The sequence below is a fragment of the Nerophis ophidion genome, linkage group LG14, assembly GCF_033978795.1.
Source record: "Nerophis ophidion isolate RoL-2023_Sa linkage group LG14, RoL_Noph_v1.0, whole genome shotgun sequence".
In the NCBI taxonomy this organism is placed as follows: Eukaryota; Metazoa; Chordata; class Actinopteri; order Syngnathiformes; family Syngnathidae; genus Nerophis; species Nerophis ophidion.
The window spans coordinates 5081572-5097796 of record NC_084624.1 but is presented as its reverse complement, the minus strand read 5'-3'; the positions used below and the strand labels follow the sequence as shown (position 1 = coordinate 5097796).

General features: G+C 44.7%; 1 protein-coding gene across 3 annotated transcripts in view; it reads left to right on the top strand.

The window, feature by feature from the left end:
• Positions 1 to 15804, top strand: part of LOC133568019 (transmembrane protein 200A-like) — a 49402-nt gene extending 33598 nt beyond the window's left edge. For all 3 annotated transcript variants that reach the window (XM_061919710.1, XM_061919709.1, XM_061919711.1), the window contains one exon: positions 13701 to 15804. In XM_061919710.1, coding sequence (XP_061775694.1) covers positions 13734 to 15230 — 1497 coding nt within the window. In that variant the 5' untranslated portion in view covers positions 13701 to 13733 and the 3' untranslated portion in view covers positions 15231 to 15804. The remainder of the gene's footprint in view (positions 1 to 13700) is intronic.
• The last annotated feature ends 421 nt before the right edge of the window (positions 15805 to 16225 follow it).

Sequence of the window (16225 nt, the reverse complement as noted above, 5' to 3'; positions counted from 1 at the left end):
CACCTGTCTCTGGTGGACAAAATGCCTGCTCACCTGCTTCCCGAGAACTAATCAGAGGCAGTATTTAAGCTTGTCTTTGCCAGTCAGTCACCCTGGCGTCAATGTGATCTTTTCTTGCTCTGTGCTAACTTGTTTCATGCCTTGCCAAGTAAGTTTTGTTTGATTTATGTTCATAGACTGTTTATGCGTTGGTTGTGCCTCCGCTGTGAGCGATTTTTGTTTGTATCTTTTTTTAGTTTAAATTAAGTCATGTTTTCACCTTAATGCCATGTCCCGAGTAGTCCGTCTGCCTTCCTGGGAGAACGACCCCGCAGCAAGCTGCACTTTCTTTGGAATTTACATGAATGTTTGTGCCACTGCTTACTAATGTCATGTCTTGTGATCATGCTTTGTTTAGTTCAATCAATCAATCAATCAATATTTATTTATATAGCCCTAAATCACAAATGTCTCAAAGGACTACGACTACGACATCCTCGGAAGAACCCGCATAGTTATGTTCTGTTTTGTTTAAGACTCCATTGCTTCCCGTTTTCGCACTTCCCTGTTTGCCTTGGTTACCCCTTCGTTTCACCTGTTCCACGTTTGGACTCACACACCTGTCACTGATTATTTAAAGCCTGTCTTTTTCTGTTGGTCGTTGTGACAACATTAACGCTGTTGGACTTCTGCTACCATGGTTCTATGCCAAGTGAGTTTTGTCTATTTTCATGTCAGAGTGTTTTCGTTTTCATGTGTATAGTTTGTTTTCAAAGCCAAGTTTGTTTTCCGCCTCGTGCGCGCCTTTAGTTTGCACCCCGTGTCCGGTGGGTGACATCATACGCAAATACGGTGTTAGCTTTCACTGTTATGCTGATGACACCCAACTCTACATGCCCCTAAAGCTGACCAACACGCCGGACTGTAGTCAGCTGGAGGCGTGTCTTAATGAAATTAAACAATGGATGTCCGCTAACTTTTTGCAACTCAACGCCAAAAAAACGGAAATGCTGATTATCGGTCCTGCTAGACACCGACCTCCATTTAATAATACAACTCTAACATTTGACAACCAAACAATTAAACAAGGCGACACGGTAAAGAATCTGGGTGTTATCTTCCACCCAACTCTCTCCTTTGAGTCACACATTAAAAGCGTTACTAAAACGGACTTCTTTCATCTCTGTAATATCGCTAAAATTCGCTGTCCACTAAAGACGCTGAGATCATTATCCATGCGTTTGTTACATCTCGCCTCGATTACTGTAACGTATTATTTTCAGGTCTCCCCATGTCTAGCATTAAAAGATTACAGTTGGTACAAAATGCGGCTGCTAGACTTTTGACAAGAACAAGAAAGTTTGATCATATTACGCCTGTACTGTATATACCTTTATATACATATATACATACATATATACCTATACTGTATATACCTATACATACATATATACCTATACTGTATATACCTTTATATACATACATATATACCTATACTGTATATACCTTTATATACATATATACATACATATATACCTATACTGTATATACCTTTATATACATATATACATACATATATACCTATACTGGCTCACCTGCACTGGCTTCCTGTGCACTTAAGATGTGACTTTAAGGTTTTACTACTTACGTATAAAATACTACACGGTCTAGCTCCATCCTATCTTGCCGATTGTATTGTACCATATGTCCCGGCAAGAAATCTGCGTTCAAAGGACTCCGGCTTATTAGTGATTCCCAAAGCCCAAAAAAAGTCTGCGGGCTATAGAGCGTTTTCATTTCGGGCTCCAGTACTCTGGAATGCCCTCCCGGTAACAGTTCGAGATGCTACCTCAGTAGAAGCATTTAAGTCTCACCTTAAAACTCCTTTGTATACTCTAGCCTTTAAATAGACTCCCTTTTTAGACCAGTTGATCTGCCGTTTCTTTTCTTTTTCTCCTATGTCCCACTTTCCCTTGTGGAGGGGGTCCGGTCCGATCCGGTGGCCATGTACTGCTCGCCTGTGTATCGGCTGGGGACATCTCTGCGCTGCTGATCCGCCTCCGCTTGGGATGGTTTCCTGCTGGCTCCGCTGTGAACGGGACTCTCGCTGCTGTGTTGGATACGCTTTGGACTGGACTCTCGCGACGGTGTTGAATCCATTATGGATTGAACTTTCACAGTATCATGTTAGACCCGCTCGACATCCATTGCTTTCCTCCTCTCCAAGGTTCTCATAGTCATCATTGTCACCGACGTCCCACTGGGTGTGAGTTTTTCCTTGCCCTTATGTGGGCCTACCGAGGATGTCGTAGTGGTTTGTGCAGCCCTTTGAGACACTAGTGATTTAGGGCTATATAAGTAAACATTGATTGATTTATAGTAAAATTAAATCATGTCCCTACCTTCACGACATGTCCACTTCTATTCTTGCATCTCTGGAAAACAAACACCCCATATTCCACGCCTTGACAAATAATTGTTTAATAAATACAGTTTTGGTCAATTGACTTAGTTGTGATTTCCCTCTCTGCAGTATGAGGAAGAATGTTTTAACGTAAACACATAGAATAGAATAGAATAGAATGAACTTTATTGTCATTATATTTGCATATAACGAGATTAAAGACTCCAACTTAAGGTGCAGTAGTGGGAACAAATATGGAGTGAAATAAATGACATAAGAGATAATAAAGGAAAAACTGACAATTGAAATAAACAGACTACTATCCAATAAAAATAATAAGCAATTCTGCACAATATACAAAACACTATAGATGTACAAAATACAAACACTGTACAATATACAGAGCAAGACAGGAGTACCGAAGTAATAAATAACAATCAGTGACGGACGTATTGCACTGGAAGGGTAGTATTGCACAGTAGGGTATTGGGGCATTATATTGTATAGGAGTGAATTATTATTATTATAAGTTAGAGTTCAACACGTTGACAGCTTTGGGAAAGAAGCTGTCTCTGAGCCTGTTTGTTCTGGCTCTGATGCACCTGTAGCGCCTGCCTGATGGTAGCAAGTCGAACAGGCGGAAGGCAGGGTATGTGCTGTCCTTGGTAATGTTTTTTGCTCTGTTGAGGCAACGGGAGTTGTGTAAGTCCTTCAGGGAGGGCAGGGAAGAGCCGATGATTATTTTGTGCCGACTTTATGACCCTCTGAATCGCCTGTTTTTCTGCTTCAGTGCAGCTGGCGTACCACACTGTTATGCAGTACGTCAGCAATCATCATACTGCTGTGATTATATGCATCAAATGTTGATTCAAGGCTAAGGCAAAATATCCAGATATATATCGTGACATGGCCTAAAAATATCGAGATATTTGAAAAAAAGGCCATATCGCCCAGCCCTATTGTGGCTCAATATAAGCATTCAACAACCCATGAAAACGCCTTAATCTGATCATGTTTGGCTTTTAAAAAGTCGGACTAACACACCTGGATTATGTGATTGGAAGCCAGAACTCTTCAATGTATGCGCCAGTGCCAACACACTGGATATAACCTGGAAGAGGATCCCCCTTTCAATTCAAAACAAAGGCAACAACTAGAATGCAGAGGATTCATTTTTTTCTTCTTCACTAATTAAAAGAAGATTTTAAAGTGCATCGATGTGAGGAAGAAAAAATGTCTGCTTCAAACCATGCGGTTGATAAACCAGGCTGCGGTCTAGCCAAGCCCACATTAGCATCATAACATTAAGTGAGAACATCTATGTGGTCAACCAAACAATCCCAGTGGCATGAAAAAAATACTATTACCTGCAAAACAGTGCAAATTGTGAGACTGTGATTCCACTTAGGATTCTCTAAATAACAATCATCACTTAGTTTACACAGTAAAAGTGCATTATTATCTTCAAAATATACCTTTAAAAGGCCTACTGAAAGCCACTACTAGCGACCACGCAGTCTGATAGTTTATATATCAATGATGAAATATTAACATTGCAACACATGCCAATACGGCCGCTTTAGTTTACTAAATTGCAATTTTAAATTTCCCGCGAAGTGTCCTGTTGAAAACGTCGCGGAATGATGACGCGTGAGTTGGACGTCTCGGGTTGCAGCGGACATTATTTTCCAGCCCGATCCAAGCTATAAGTCAGGGGTGCCCACACTTTTTCTGCAGGCGAGCTACTTTTCAATTGACCAACTCGAGGGGATCTACCTCATTTATATATATCATTTATATTTATTTATTTATGAAAGAGACATTTTTGTAAACAAGTTAAATGTGTTTAATGATAATACAAGCATGTGTAACACATATAGATGTCTTTCTTTCACAAAGACAAGAATATAAGTTGGTGTATTACCTGATTCTGATGACTTGCATTGATTGGAATCAGACAGTAATGATGATAACGCCCACATTTTCAAATGGAGGAGAAAAAAAGTTGTCCTTTCCGTACAATACCACATGAAAGTGGTTGGTTTTTGGCATCTAATTCATCCAGCTTCCATACACTTTACAAGAAAAACATTGGGGGCAAATTCCGTAGCTTGCTTGATTGACATTCACGGCACCCGAGGGTCTTGTGAGATGACGCTGGCTGCTGCCAGTTCATTATTATGAAAAAATGACAGAGAGGAAGGCAAGAAACACTTTTTATTTCAACAGACTTTCGCGCCGTCCCTTCCGTCAAAACTCTAAAGGCCGACTGCACATTTCCTATCTTCGCAATAAAAGCCCTGCTTCATGCTGCCTGCGCTAACAAAATAAGAGTCTCGGAAAGCTGGCGTGCACAAGTGATGTGCACGCCAGCTTTCTGAGGGATCGCTTGTGCACGCCAGTTTTCCGAGACTCTGTATTTATTTAGCGCAGGCAGCATGAAGCAGGGCTTTTATTGTGACGATAGGAAATGTGCAATCGGCCTTTAGAATTTTGACGGAAGGTACGGCGCGAGAGTCTGTTGAAATAAAAAGTGTTTCTCGCCTTCCTCTCGGTCATATTTTCATAATAATGATCTTGCAGCAGCCAGCGTCATCTCACAAGACCCTCCGGTACCGTGAATGTCATTTAAGTGACGTCTTGGTGAAGATTGATGATCACTCATTTTTAGGTCTATTTTTTTTAAAAGCCTGGCTGGAGATCGACTGACACACCCCCCGCGGTCGACTGGTATTTCGCGATCGACGTAATGGGCACCCCTGCTATAAGTAGTCTGCTTTAATCGCATAATTACACAGTATTCTGGACATCTGTGTTGCTGAATCTTTTGCAATTTGTTCAATTAATAATGGAGACGTCAAAGAAGAATGCTGTTGGTGGAAAGCTTTTAGCCTTTAGCCACACAAACACAGCCGGTGTTTCCTTGTGTAAAATTCCCGAAGGTAAAGCTTTATTATGGATCAGAGCGGTCAAGTGAACATGGTTCCCGACCACATGTCAAACGGCAGTTTTCGGTGAGAAAATTGTGGTATTGAGTCGGTCCTTGCCGGAGATACGGAGCTTCCGTCCCGCTGCAGCTGCGTGACTTCCCTCAGAGACGCTCGCGGTCAACACTTTCGGGAAATACCGTATTTCCTTGAATTGCCGCCGGGGCGCTAATTAACTTCAAACCTCTTCTCAGTCCGGCGCTTACCAAAGGCATGCGGTAAATTTAGGCCTGCGCTTAAAAATTTGAGTGTGATGTAAGGATACCATCATGAAAAGCATATTTAATAAAAAAAACTTTATTTTGGTCTTACCTTTACTTATAAATGAAGTCCATGCGCAGCTCCTTCTGATCAAACGCATTGATAACTTGTTTATAGAAGTCTTCCTTATCTTTCTTCAGTTTTAAAAGTCTCTCTGTCTCGATGGAGATCTTCCTTTATTACCTCCTGCTTGGATTGAAAGTCGGGTTTACAAAACGGTTTTATTTTAGATATGTAATCCTCCATGTTAAAAGTGCAAGCGAGAGGAAAAAACAAACGCACGCTGCTCACTCTTGCTGCTTGTTGTCACTTCTTCTGCAGCCGAGTAGTCGCAAGAAGGATCACTAGCGCCCTCTACCACCTGGAGGCGGGAGTCATTTAATGACTCATATTTGACACACGCAGCCACGGTATATTAATAAAACATAGCTGCTTACTGTTCTTTTTAGCATATTCAATAGCTTGGACCTTAAATCCTACTGAATCGCTCTTAATCTTCTTCCCTTTATGCGATTTCAAATGATTGAAATCAGCCTCCTCCATTTTTAAAAGGATGACAGGCGAAGTGTCACTCGTGACGTGACGAGTTTGACCCGGTGGAAATTCGAGACATGCGCTAATAAAAATAATATTTTGCGAAACGAGTTTGACCCGGCAGTAATTCTAGTCAGGCGCATACTATATACCCGGCGGCAATTCAAGGAAATACGGTACATTTAAAAATATTTGGCTTTCATGGCTCTCTCAGCCAAAAAGGTTCCCGACCCCTGAGCTAGAGAGTGCTGTCACCTCGAGGTATCTCACGCGGAAATGGATTTGCTTTGAGAGCAGGAGGGAATGTTGGAGGGGAGGGGTCACAGCGGTGAGGTGGTGGTGAACACGCCCGCTGGCCTCCTGTCTGGTCGCATCACCTCCTCCCTGGCTGATGTGGCCGTTACGTGGACTCACACAGCACTCCTCGTTCCCGGCATCATCACACAGATCTGGACCGGAGGCCCTGTTTTATGACCAACATGGTCAGCCAGTGTCACGCCCATGGGTCCATGTTTTGTTTTTGTCATGTTTGGTTTTATTTTTTGGACAGTTCCTGTTCCTGCACTTACTTGTTTTCTTTGTTACCATTTTAACTCATTAGTTTTCACCTTGTCTTCATGTCACGTCCCTGTCTTCATGTCTCACACCTGTTTGCACTTATCATGTTCATTATTTAAACCAGTAGTTGCCAGGGGGTCAGCCTGGCGACTTTACACATACTTCCTTCATGCCATGCCATGCTGTTTAAGCCCTCCTGCCCATGCCACGTACGTTTTTGGTTTATTTAATGCCACAGTTGGTGTTTTTTGTCCATAGCCATGCCATAGTGCTAGTTTGTTTTCTAGTCAAGTTTGTTCTCCGCCCTCGTGCGCGCCTTTTGTTTGCTTCCTTTGTTTGTAGTTTAGTATCAATAAATATGTACGTACATTCACGTCTCGCTCGTGCCAACTTTCCTTTGCATCGGAAAAACAATCCAAGTCATAGTCCAAGTCCTGACAGCCAGCTGATGTCCTACCTGTTCCTGCCCACCGAACCCAAAAATAATCTTTTATTTTCGGAATCACGCCTCCCACTTTCACTTCAACCCCACCGCACGGATGACGCTTTAAAAACCTCAGCACACCCGCGTTTGTGTTTAAAAATAGTGCGGCACCGAGCACTTAGGTAGGCCGTACATCAAGTCAACCGATTGCTTTTCAACATTTTCTTCCAGTGTATTTTCCAACGGCAATTTATTTACAGGCAACAAACGTGATTTATTATAAACAACTTTTACAATGACTCCTTTTTTGTTTTTTTCCTGGTTCCCTGACATAATTTACGGGGTACAAGACCAATATGATTTGCAGGGACATGTATGATTTTGTCACATCAAAACAACAAAACGTAAATGAAGTTGGCTCCTTGTCAAGTCGTGCTCTTGTCTGGCACCCTTCTAGCTGCCCCCTAAATATTGCTGAGTGGCATTCATGTGTTCATGAGGCCGTTTAATGGATGAACTACATGGAATGACGGCAGAATAAAAAGTCAGCCAAGTTAATTAATACAAATTACCTCCTCCATCACATCACTACTCCTATACTAGTGTTGTCCTGATACTAGAGAGGTCCGATAATGGCTTTTTTGCCGATATTCCGATATTGTCCAACTCTTAATTACCGATTCCGATATCAACCGATACCGATACATTCAGCCGTGGATTTCACACATTATTATGCCCAATTTTTTGTGATGTGAAGTGAATTATATTTACATAGCGCTTTTCTCAAGTGACTCAAAGCGCTTTACATAGTGAAACCCAATATCTAAGTCACATTTAAACCAGTGTGGGTGGCACTGGGAGCAGGTGGGTAAAGTGTCTTGCCCAAGGACACAACGGCAGTAACTTGGATGGCACAAGCGGGAATCGAACTTGCAACCCTCAAGTTGCTGGCACGGCCACTCTACCAACCGAGCTATGCCGCCCCGCTGGATGCATTAAACCAGGGGTGTCCAAAGTGCGGCCCACAAGTCATTTTTTAACGGCCCCACGGCACATTGTAAAAATAATATAAAAATAAAACATAAAAAGTGTTATAAAAGAGCCAACAGGTGAAATGTAACAGGAAAATGTTGCAATGTTGACTCTAATAACACAAACGTTGCCATGAAGGCTGTTTCTTTCTTTAAAAAATAATAATGAATCAAAATCATCCATCTCCATCCATCCATCTTCTTCCGCTTATCCGAGGTCGGGTCGCGGGGGCAACAGCCTAAGCAGGGAAACCCAGACTTCCCTTTCCCCAGCCACTTCGTCTAGCTCTTCCCGGGGGATCCCGAGGCGTTCCCAGGCCAGCCGGGAGACATAGTCTTCCCAACGTGTCCTGGGTCTTCCCCGTGGCCTCCTACCGGTTGGACGTGCCCTAAACACCTCCCTAGGGAGGCGTTTGGGTGGCATCCTGACCAGATGCCCGGACCACCTCATCTGGCTCCTCTCGATGTGGAGGAGCAGTGGCTTTACTTTGAGTTCCTCCCGGATGGCAGAGCTTCTCACCCTATCTCTAAGGGAGAGACCCGCCACCCGGTGGAGGAAACTCATTTGGGCCGCTTGTACCCGTGATCTTGTCCTTTTGGTCATGACCCAAAGCTCATGACCATAGGTGAGGATGGGAACGTAGATCGACCGGTAAATTGAGAGCTTTGCCTTCTGGCTCAGCTCCTTCTTCACCACAACGGATCGGTACAACGTCCGCATTACTGAAGACGCCGCACCGATCCGCCTGTCGATCTCACCATCCACTCTTCCCTCACTCGTGAACAAGACCCCGAGGTACTTAAACTCCTCCACTTGGGGCAGGGTCTCCTCCCCAACCTGGAGATGGCATTCCACCCTTTTCCGGGCGAGAACCATGGACTCGGACTTGGAGGTGCTGATCCTCATTCCGGTCGCTTCACACTCGGCTGCAAACCGATCCAGTGAGAGCTGAAGATCCCGGTCAGATGAAGCCATCAGGACCACATCATCTGCAAAAAGCAGAGACCTAATCCTGCAGCCACCAAACCGGAACCCCTCAACGCCTTGACTGCGCCTAGAAATTCTGTCCATAAAAGTTATGAACAGAATGGGTGACAAAGGACAGCCTTGGCGGAGTCCAACCCTCACTGGAAACGTGTTCGACTTACTGCCAGCAATGCGGACCAAGCTCTGACACTGATCATACAGGGAGCGGACCGCCACAATAAGACAGTCCGATACCCCATACTCTCTGAGCACTCCCCACAGGACTTCCCGAGGGACACGGTCCAATGCCTTCTCCAAGTCCACAAAGTACATGTAGACTGGTTGGGCAAACTCCCCTGTACCCTCAAGAACCCTGCCCAGAGTATAGAGCTGGTCCACAGTTCCACGACCAGGACGAAAACCACACTGTTCCTCCTGAATCCGAGGTTCGACTATCCGGCGTAGCCTCCTCTCCAGTACACCTGAATGAACCTTACCGGGAAGGCTGAGGAGTGTGATCCCACGATAGTTGGAACTCACCCTCCGGTCCCCCTTCTTAAAGAGAGGAACCACCACCTCGGTCTGCCAATCCAGAGGTACCGCCCCCGATGTCCACGCGATGCTGTAGAGTCAAAATCAAAATCAATGACATTATAAATTATTGACCTATTGAAGGCTCCAATAACGTCACATTAAATATTCCACTTTGAGATATTTTTGGGGGAAAATGTTGAATGTTTTGTGTTTGCTATGTAAAAAAGTAAACTTTTTTTTTTTTAATTTTTTTTTTTAAAAAGGGCCTAAAACCAAAAACATAAACTACAGTAAAACTTATCTGAAGTTGATCTGGAGATTATTGTGTTAAAAGTAAACAGTTAATAAAATTTATTTTTTAACACTTTAATGAGTAGGATCCTTTTGGATCCCCAATAATTGTCATTGCAAAAAAAATAAATAATAATTGATTAAAATCAATGTTGTTATGAGTAATTGACCTTTTTAAGGCTCCAATTATTATATAATCTCAAATATTCCACTTCAAAATGTTATTGGGTGAAAATATGACATATTTTGTGTTTTTTCCATAAAAAAACAGGGGTTTCTTTGACAAAAAGAGCATACAATTTAAATCTTTAATAACGTTATATTGACTGATAGACCTAATGTTGATCAAGAGATGTAAAACTTGAATAATAATAATGGAAATAATAATACTGAATAATGACACATTTTTTATATTTTTGGGACCAAAACCCTTTAGGGTCCATGGGATAAAGCCTGAGTGAAGGCCCGAATGTATATTTTTTGTACAAATATTGTATTGGTTTTTAACATAAGAAATATCAAAATGGCCCCCGCTTGCTGTGATTTTTCAGTGTGCGGCCCTCAGTAAAAAAAAAGTTTGGACACCCCTGCATTAAACAATGTAACAAGGTTTTCCAAAATAAATCAACTCAACTTATGAAAAAAAAATGGCACTGCCATATTTATTATTGAAGTCACAAAGTGCAATTTTTTTTTTTTTAACATGCAGCTTGGAATTTGAGACATGCCCCCCCCTGAGAGAGCATGAGGAGGTTGAGGTGGGGTGGGGGGTTGGGAGTACCGGGGGGTGTATATTGTAGCGTCCCGGAAGACTTAGTGCTGCAAGGGGTTTCTGGGTGTTTGTTCTGTTGTGTTTATGTTGTGTTACGGTGCAGATGTTCTCCCGAAATGTGTTTGCCATTCTTGTTTGGTGTGGGTTCACAGTGTGGCGCATATTTGGAACAGTGTTAAAGTTATTTATACGGCCAACCTCAGTGAGACCTGTATGGCATGTGTTTGCCATTCTTGTTTGGTGTGGGTTCACAGTGTGGCGCATATTTGGAACGGTGTTAAAGTTGTTTATACGGCCACCCTCAGTGAGACCTGTATGGCTGTTGACCAAATATACATTGCATTCACTTGTGGGTATGAAAAGCCGTAGATATTATGTTATTGGGCCGGCACGCAAAGGCAGTGCCTTTTAAGGTTTATTGGCGCTCGGTAGTTCTCCCTATGTCCGTGTACCACCCCGTACAGCGGCGTTTTAAAAAGTCATAAATTTGACTTTTTGAAACCGATACCGATAATTTCCGATATTACATTTAAAATGACTGTATATGTCAGCAGACTAAATTAGGAGCCTTTGTTTGCTTACTTACTACTAAAAGACAAGTTGTTTTGTTTGTTCACTATTTTATTTAAGGACAAACCTGCAATAATATACATATGTTTAATGTACCCTAAGATATTATTATTTTATTTTGTTAAAATAAAGCCAATAATGCTATTTTTTTGTGGTCCCCTTTATTTAGAAAAGTACCGAAAAGTATCTGAATACATTTTGGTATCGGTACCAAAATATTGGTATCGGGACAACACTGGTTGGAAGTATTCTATAGTTCACAAGTCGCTGGGTCTGTTAGCGAGACAATTGAGACTCTGGAAAACACTAAGTAATAATAATAAATAATAATAGATTTTATTTGTAAAAATAAGCACTTTTACGTTGAGCAAACAACCTCAAAGTGCCACAGTGTAAAAAAATTGTAATAATAATAAAAAGATAATAAAAATAAATACAATATAAAACTAGAAACAGCCCAATAGCTAGAACCAGCATGCATGTCTCTAAAAAGGCTTTTTTTTTAAAAGATGGGTTTTTTAGCCTTTTTTAAAGGCATCCACAGTCTGTGGTGCCCTCAGCTGGTCAGGGAGAGCGTTCCACACACTGGGAGCAGCGGAGTTCGTAGCTCGTAGCTCTGTCCGTGGAGGTTGGAGGTTTGGAGGTTTGGATCGGAGATGTCGTGTGTGTGAATTGTGTGAATTATATTTATATAGCGCTTTTCTCAAGTGACTCAAAGCGCTTTACATAGTGACACCCAATATCTAAGTTACATTTAAACCAGTGTGGGTGGCACTGGGAGCAGGTGGGTAAAGTGTCTTGCCCAAGGACACAACGGCAGTAACTAGGATGGCACAAGCGGGAATCGAACCTGCAACTCTCAAGTTGCTGGCACGGCCACTCTACCAACCGTGCTATGCCGGAGGACTTGGGGGTGAGCAGTTCTTTGAGGTAGAGGGGGGGCATTTCCATAGAGGCACTGGTGGGTTAGTAGGGAGATTTTGAATTCAATCCTGAGTGGAACAGGAAGCCAGTGAAGGGATTTGAGAGTTGGTGTGGTGTGGTCATGTTTCCGCACTCTCATCAAAGATGGGTTTTTAAGCCTTTTTTAAAAGCATCCACAGTCTGAGGTGTCCTCAGCTGGTCAGGGAGAGCGTTCCACAGACTGGGAGCAGCGGAGCTCCCATAGTTCGTAGCTCTGTCCGTGGAGGTTGGAGGAGGTTAGCCTGTTTGGAGCGGAGGTGTCGTGTGGAGGACTTGGGGGTGAGCAGTTCTTTGAGGTAGAGGGGGGCATTTCCATGGAGGCACTGGTGGGTTAGTAGGGAGATTTTGAATTCAATCCTGAGTGGAACCGGAAGCCAGTGAAGGGATTTGAGAGTTGGTGTGGTGTGGTTATGTTTCCGCACTCTCATCAAAGATGGGTTTTTAAGCCGTTTTTAAAAGTATCCACAGTCTGAGGTGCCCTCAGCTAGTCAGGGAGAGCGTTCCACAGACTGGGAGCAGCGGAGCAGAAAGCCCGGTCTCCCATAGTTCGTAGCTCTGTCCGTGGAGGTTGGAGGAGGTTAGCCTGTTTGGAGCGCAGGTGTCGTGTGAAGGACTTGGGGGTGAGCAGTTCTTTGAGGTAGAGAGGGGCATTTCCATGGAGGCACTGGTGGGTTAGTAGGGAGATTTTTGAATTCAATTCTGAGTGGAACAGGAAGCCAGTGAAGGGATTTGAGAGTTGGTGTGGTGTGGTTATGTTTCCGCACTCTCATCAAAGATGGGTTTTTAAGCCGTTTTTAAAAGCATCCGCAGTCTGAGGTGCCCTCAGCTGGTCAGGGAGAGCGTTCCACAGACTGGGAGCAGCGAAGCTCCCATAGTTCGTAGCTCTGTCCGTGGAGGTTGGAGGAGGTTAGCCTGTTTGGAGCGCAGGTGTCGTGTGGAGGACTTGGGGGTGAGCAGTTCTTTGAGGTAGAGGGGGGCATTTCCAGGGAGGCACTGGTGGGTTAGTAGGGAGATTTTTGAATTCAATTCTGAGTGGAACAGGAAGCCAGTGAAGGGATTTGAGAGTTGGTGTGGTGTGGTTATGTTTCCGCACTCTCATCAGGATCCTAGCAGCACTATTTTGTATGTACTGCAGCTTCTGAAACTTAGACAACTAAGTAGAGCCAAACAAGACTTGATATTTGAACCACTACTCTGTATTAAATAGAAAATACCACTGCAACTGGTCAATGTTGCATCACAAAGTAGTCTTTCTCTCTGAGCATCTGATACCCCGCTGTTTCCGGACTAATCCATCGGCTGTGATAAATCAGGATTACGTGTGTAAGCTGTGTGGAACATTTACATCAAGCGTAGCCATCTGCTTCTCCTGTTTCAGCAGGCATGTACTGTAATGTCCCCCCCATCTTTTGTGTCCACTTCCAGGTTGAGTAAGAAGCCCGCTGTCTCGACGCCGCCATGATCGCCACCGGCGGCCTGCTGCGCATGAACCGGCGCCAGGATTCCCTGCGCTCCAAGAACCGCGCTGAAAACAAGAAGAAGCGGAAATCCAAGAAGAAGAAGAAGAATGACGTGGTGGTGGTGAAGGGCAAGCTCAAGCTATGCTCGCCGGCCGGTTTGGTGGCGGCCGCCGGGGTTGTGGTTCTCATCGTGGGGATTTCCATGGCCATACTGGGCTACTGGCCCAGCCAGAACCAGCAGCAGTACCAAGATCGCCGCAGGACTGGAGTGTACAGCAGGTTGAGTTTCTCCCAAAGTCAAAATGTTTCCTCCAACGCCGGCCGAAACCCTTCCAACCAGACCAAGCTCTTGAACCACAGCCATTCCAACAGCAGCGACCTGACCCCCTCCTCCCAGTGCGGCTTCCTCTGCGACTTCCTGGATAACCACCTTTACTCGGACAACCTGAAAGTCTTTGGACCGCTGGTGATGGGAATCGGGATTTTCCTCTTCATCTGCGCCAACGCAGTCCTCCACGAAAACCGAGACAAGAAAACCAAAATCATTAACCTGAGGGATATCTACTCCACGGTTATAGACCTGCACAGTGTCCGCGCCAAGGAGTACTCGCCGCTAAATGGCTTGGTGAATTATACCCAGTCCAAGAGCGCGGAGGGTCCGTCGGTCTCCCACCCCCCGAGCGTGATGCATTCTCGCAGCTCCTGGCCCTCCACTGGACTAAATCTGCGCGGTGACCCTGGCGGGGACGAGGTCTTCAGACGTCCGTCATTGGCCAGCCACACACAGAGCTGGTCCAAAGATGTCCAGACCTTCACGGACACGGTCTACAGCATCTATAAGGACTATAGCAACAGCAGCGAGAAGGCCCCGCAGCCCCGACAGTGGGAGACCACCTCCATCGTCACCTCCTCCGTCAACGCCTTCACCCTCCCGGTCATCAAACTGAACAACTGCGAGGTGGAGGCGTCTGAGAATATGGCGGAGGGCCACTCTAAAGAAAACGTGGTTATCGAGGCGGGAAATATTAGTGAAGAAGCACAGGCCAGCGACGGCCATGTTGACGAGACGGAGAAGGAGCACACCGCGACGAGTCCGCCGTCGCCTCGGCAGTCACATGAGGACATACCCACAACTGACCACCAGGGTGCGAGACAGGACCCGCCACAGTGGACACAGCTGTTCCCGCCGTCCCCGGTTGCCAGGGCGATGGGGTCGCGGCTATCTCTCAACTCGCTTACAGATCAGCCCCGCTCTGCCCGGCGCTGCAGCTTGTCGGCGGTCGTGTGCCGTCAAGGCGACAGGGGCAGGCGTTTCAGCTGCCCCCGCTTGGAGCGCTCCAACAGCAAGGGCTACATCAAACTGAGTGACCTTGGAGGCGAGTCCTTTGAAGCCCCGGATACTTCTTTAGCGAACACCGAGCAGGACATAGCAGCGGCTGACGAAGCTCAGGGAGAAGAGGGGCTAACCGCCCCCAGCGGCTCTGCGGAATCTTGAACAGTTTTTCAGAAGACTCCCCCACAACTCTCCCATCGCTGACGTCTTGTCGTCAGCCATGAGCACTCAAGGGCACAACACAAAAACCACAGCTCCAATAGTCATACTGACTTTTTCTATTTTTTCAATGTAGCAAGAGCAATACTAAAGACTTTCCAAGAATTTGTAAAAAGTTTTGGCTCGCAGTAGAGGCAAGGGAAAAAAACAACTGTAGCTTGTAGAACAAAGCAGAAAAGACCGGAAAAGTCGCCCCCTTGTAGCATCAACTCTAACTTAAACTAGTCGTCTCCACTGCATCGCTATGTGAGGAACCACGCCATGAGGTCAAGCAAGATGAATCTCAGGTTTGGTTTAAGGAGCCCCATGGGGACTTGGGAGGGGGACGTGGTCTTTCTTCCCTCACGTGCACAACTGTTTATACAAAACGTCACGGTTGAATAAATATGACCCCCGCCCCCATACACATGTTGGCCCTGATACAATGTACTGTAGGCGTCCTTTTTGTGCAGCGAATGCGACGTAGCTTGTTTGCGCCCGATCACGTCAAAAAAAATTAAAAGATGACTAAACAAGGTTGGAGTCTTTCAGTCTGCAAACTTGATCTGCTGTTGACTTAATATTCGCTGAACTCATGTCACAAATTGTCTTCGTCATACAACTTAACTTCATGTGCAGGTTAGTAGTTGAGAGTGGTAATCAAAATGTCAGGTTTAAACATCGATGACATCTATTAAACAAGACAAGAAGCAAGGAAATAAACAGAGACAGAATTCAATTTTGCTCAATTTGAGGAGAGACGTGGCGACTGTACCCTCCGTACAGTCTTCCACCACGCTCTGGCGGAAGATTATACGCAATCGCTTTTTATTTGGACTTTCCCTGTTTACATAACAGCTGTTTCTAAAGTAATGGGGGGTATGTAAACAAACATTGTTTTTGGTCACATTAACACAAGAGAAAAGATGCCTTGATCGGTTCTTGATGTAAAATTCCCT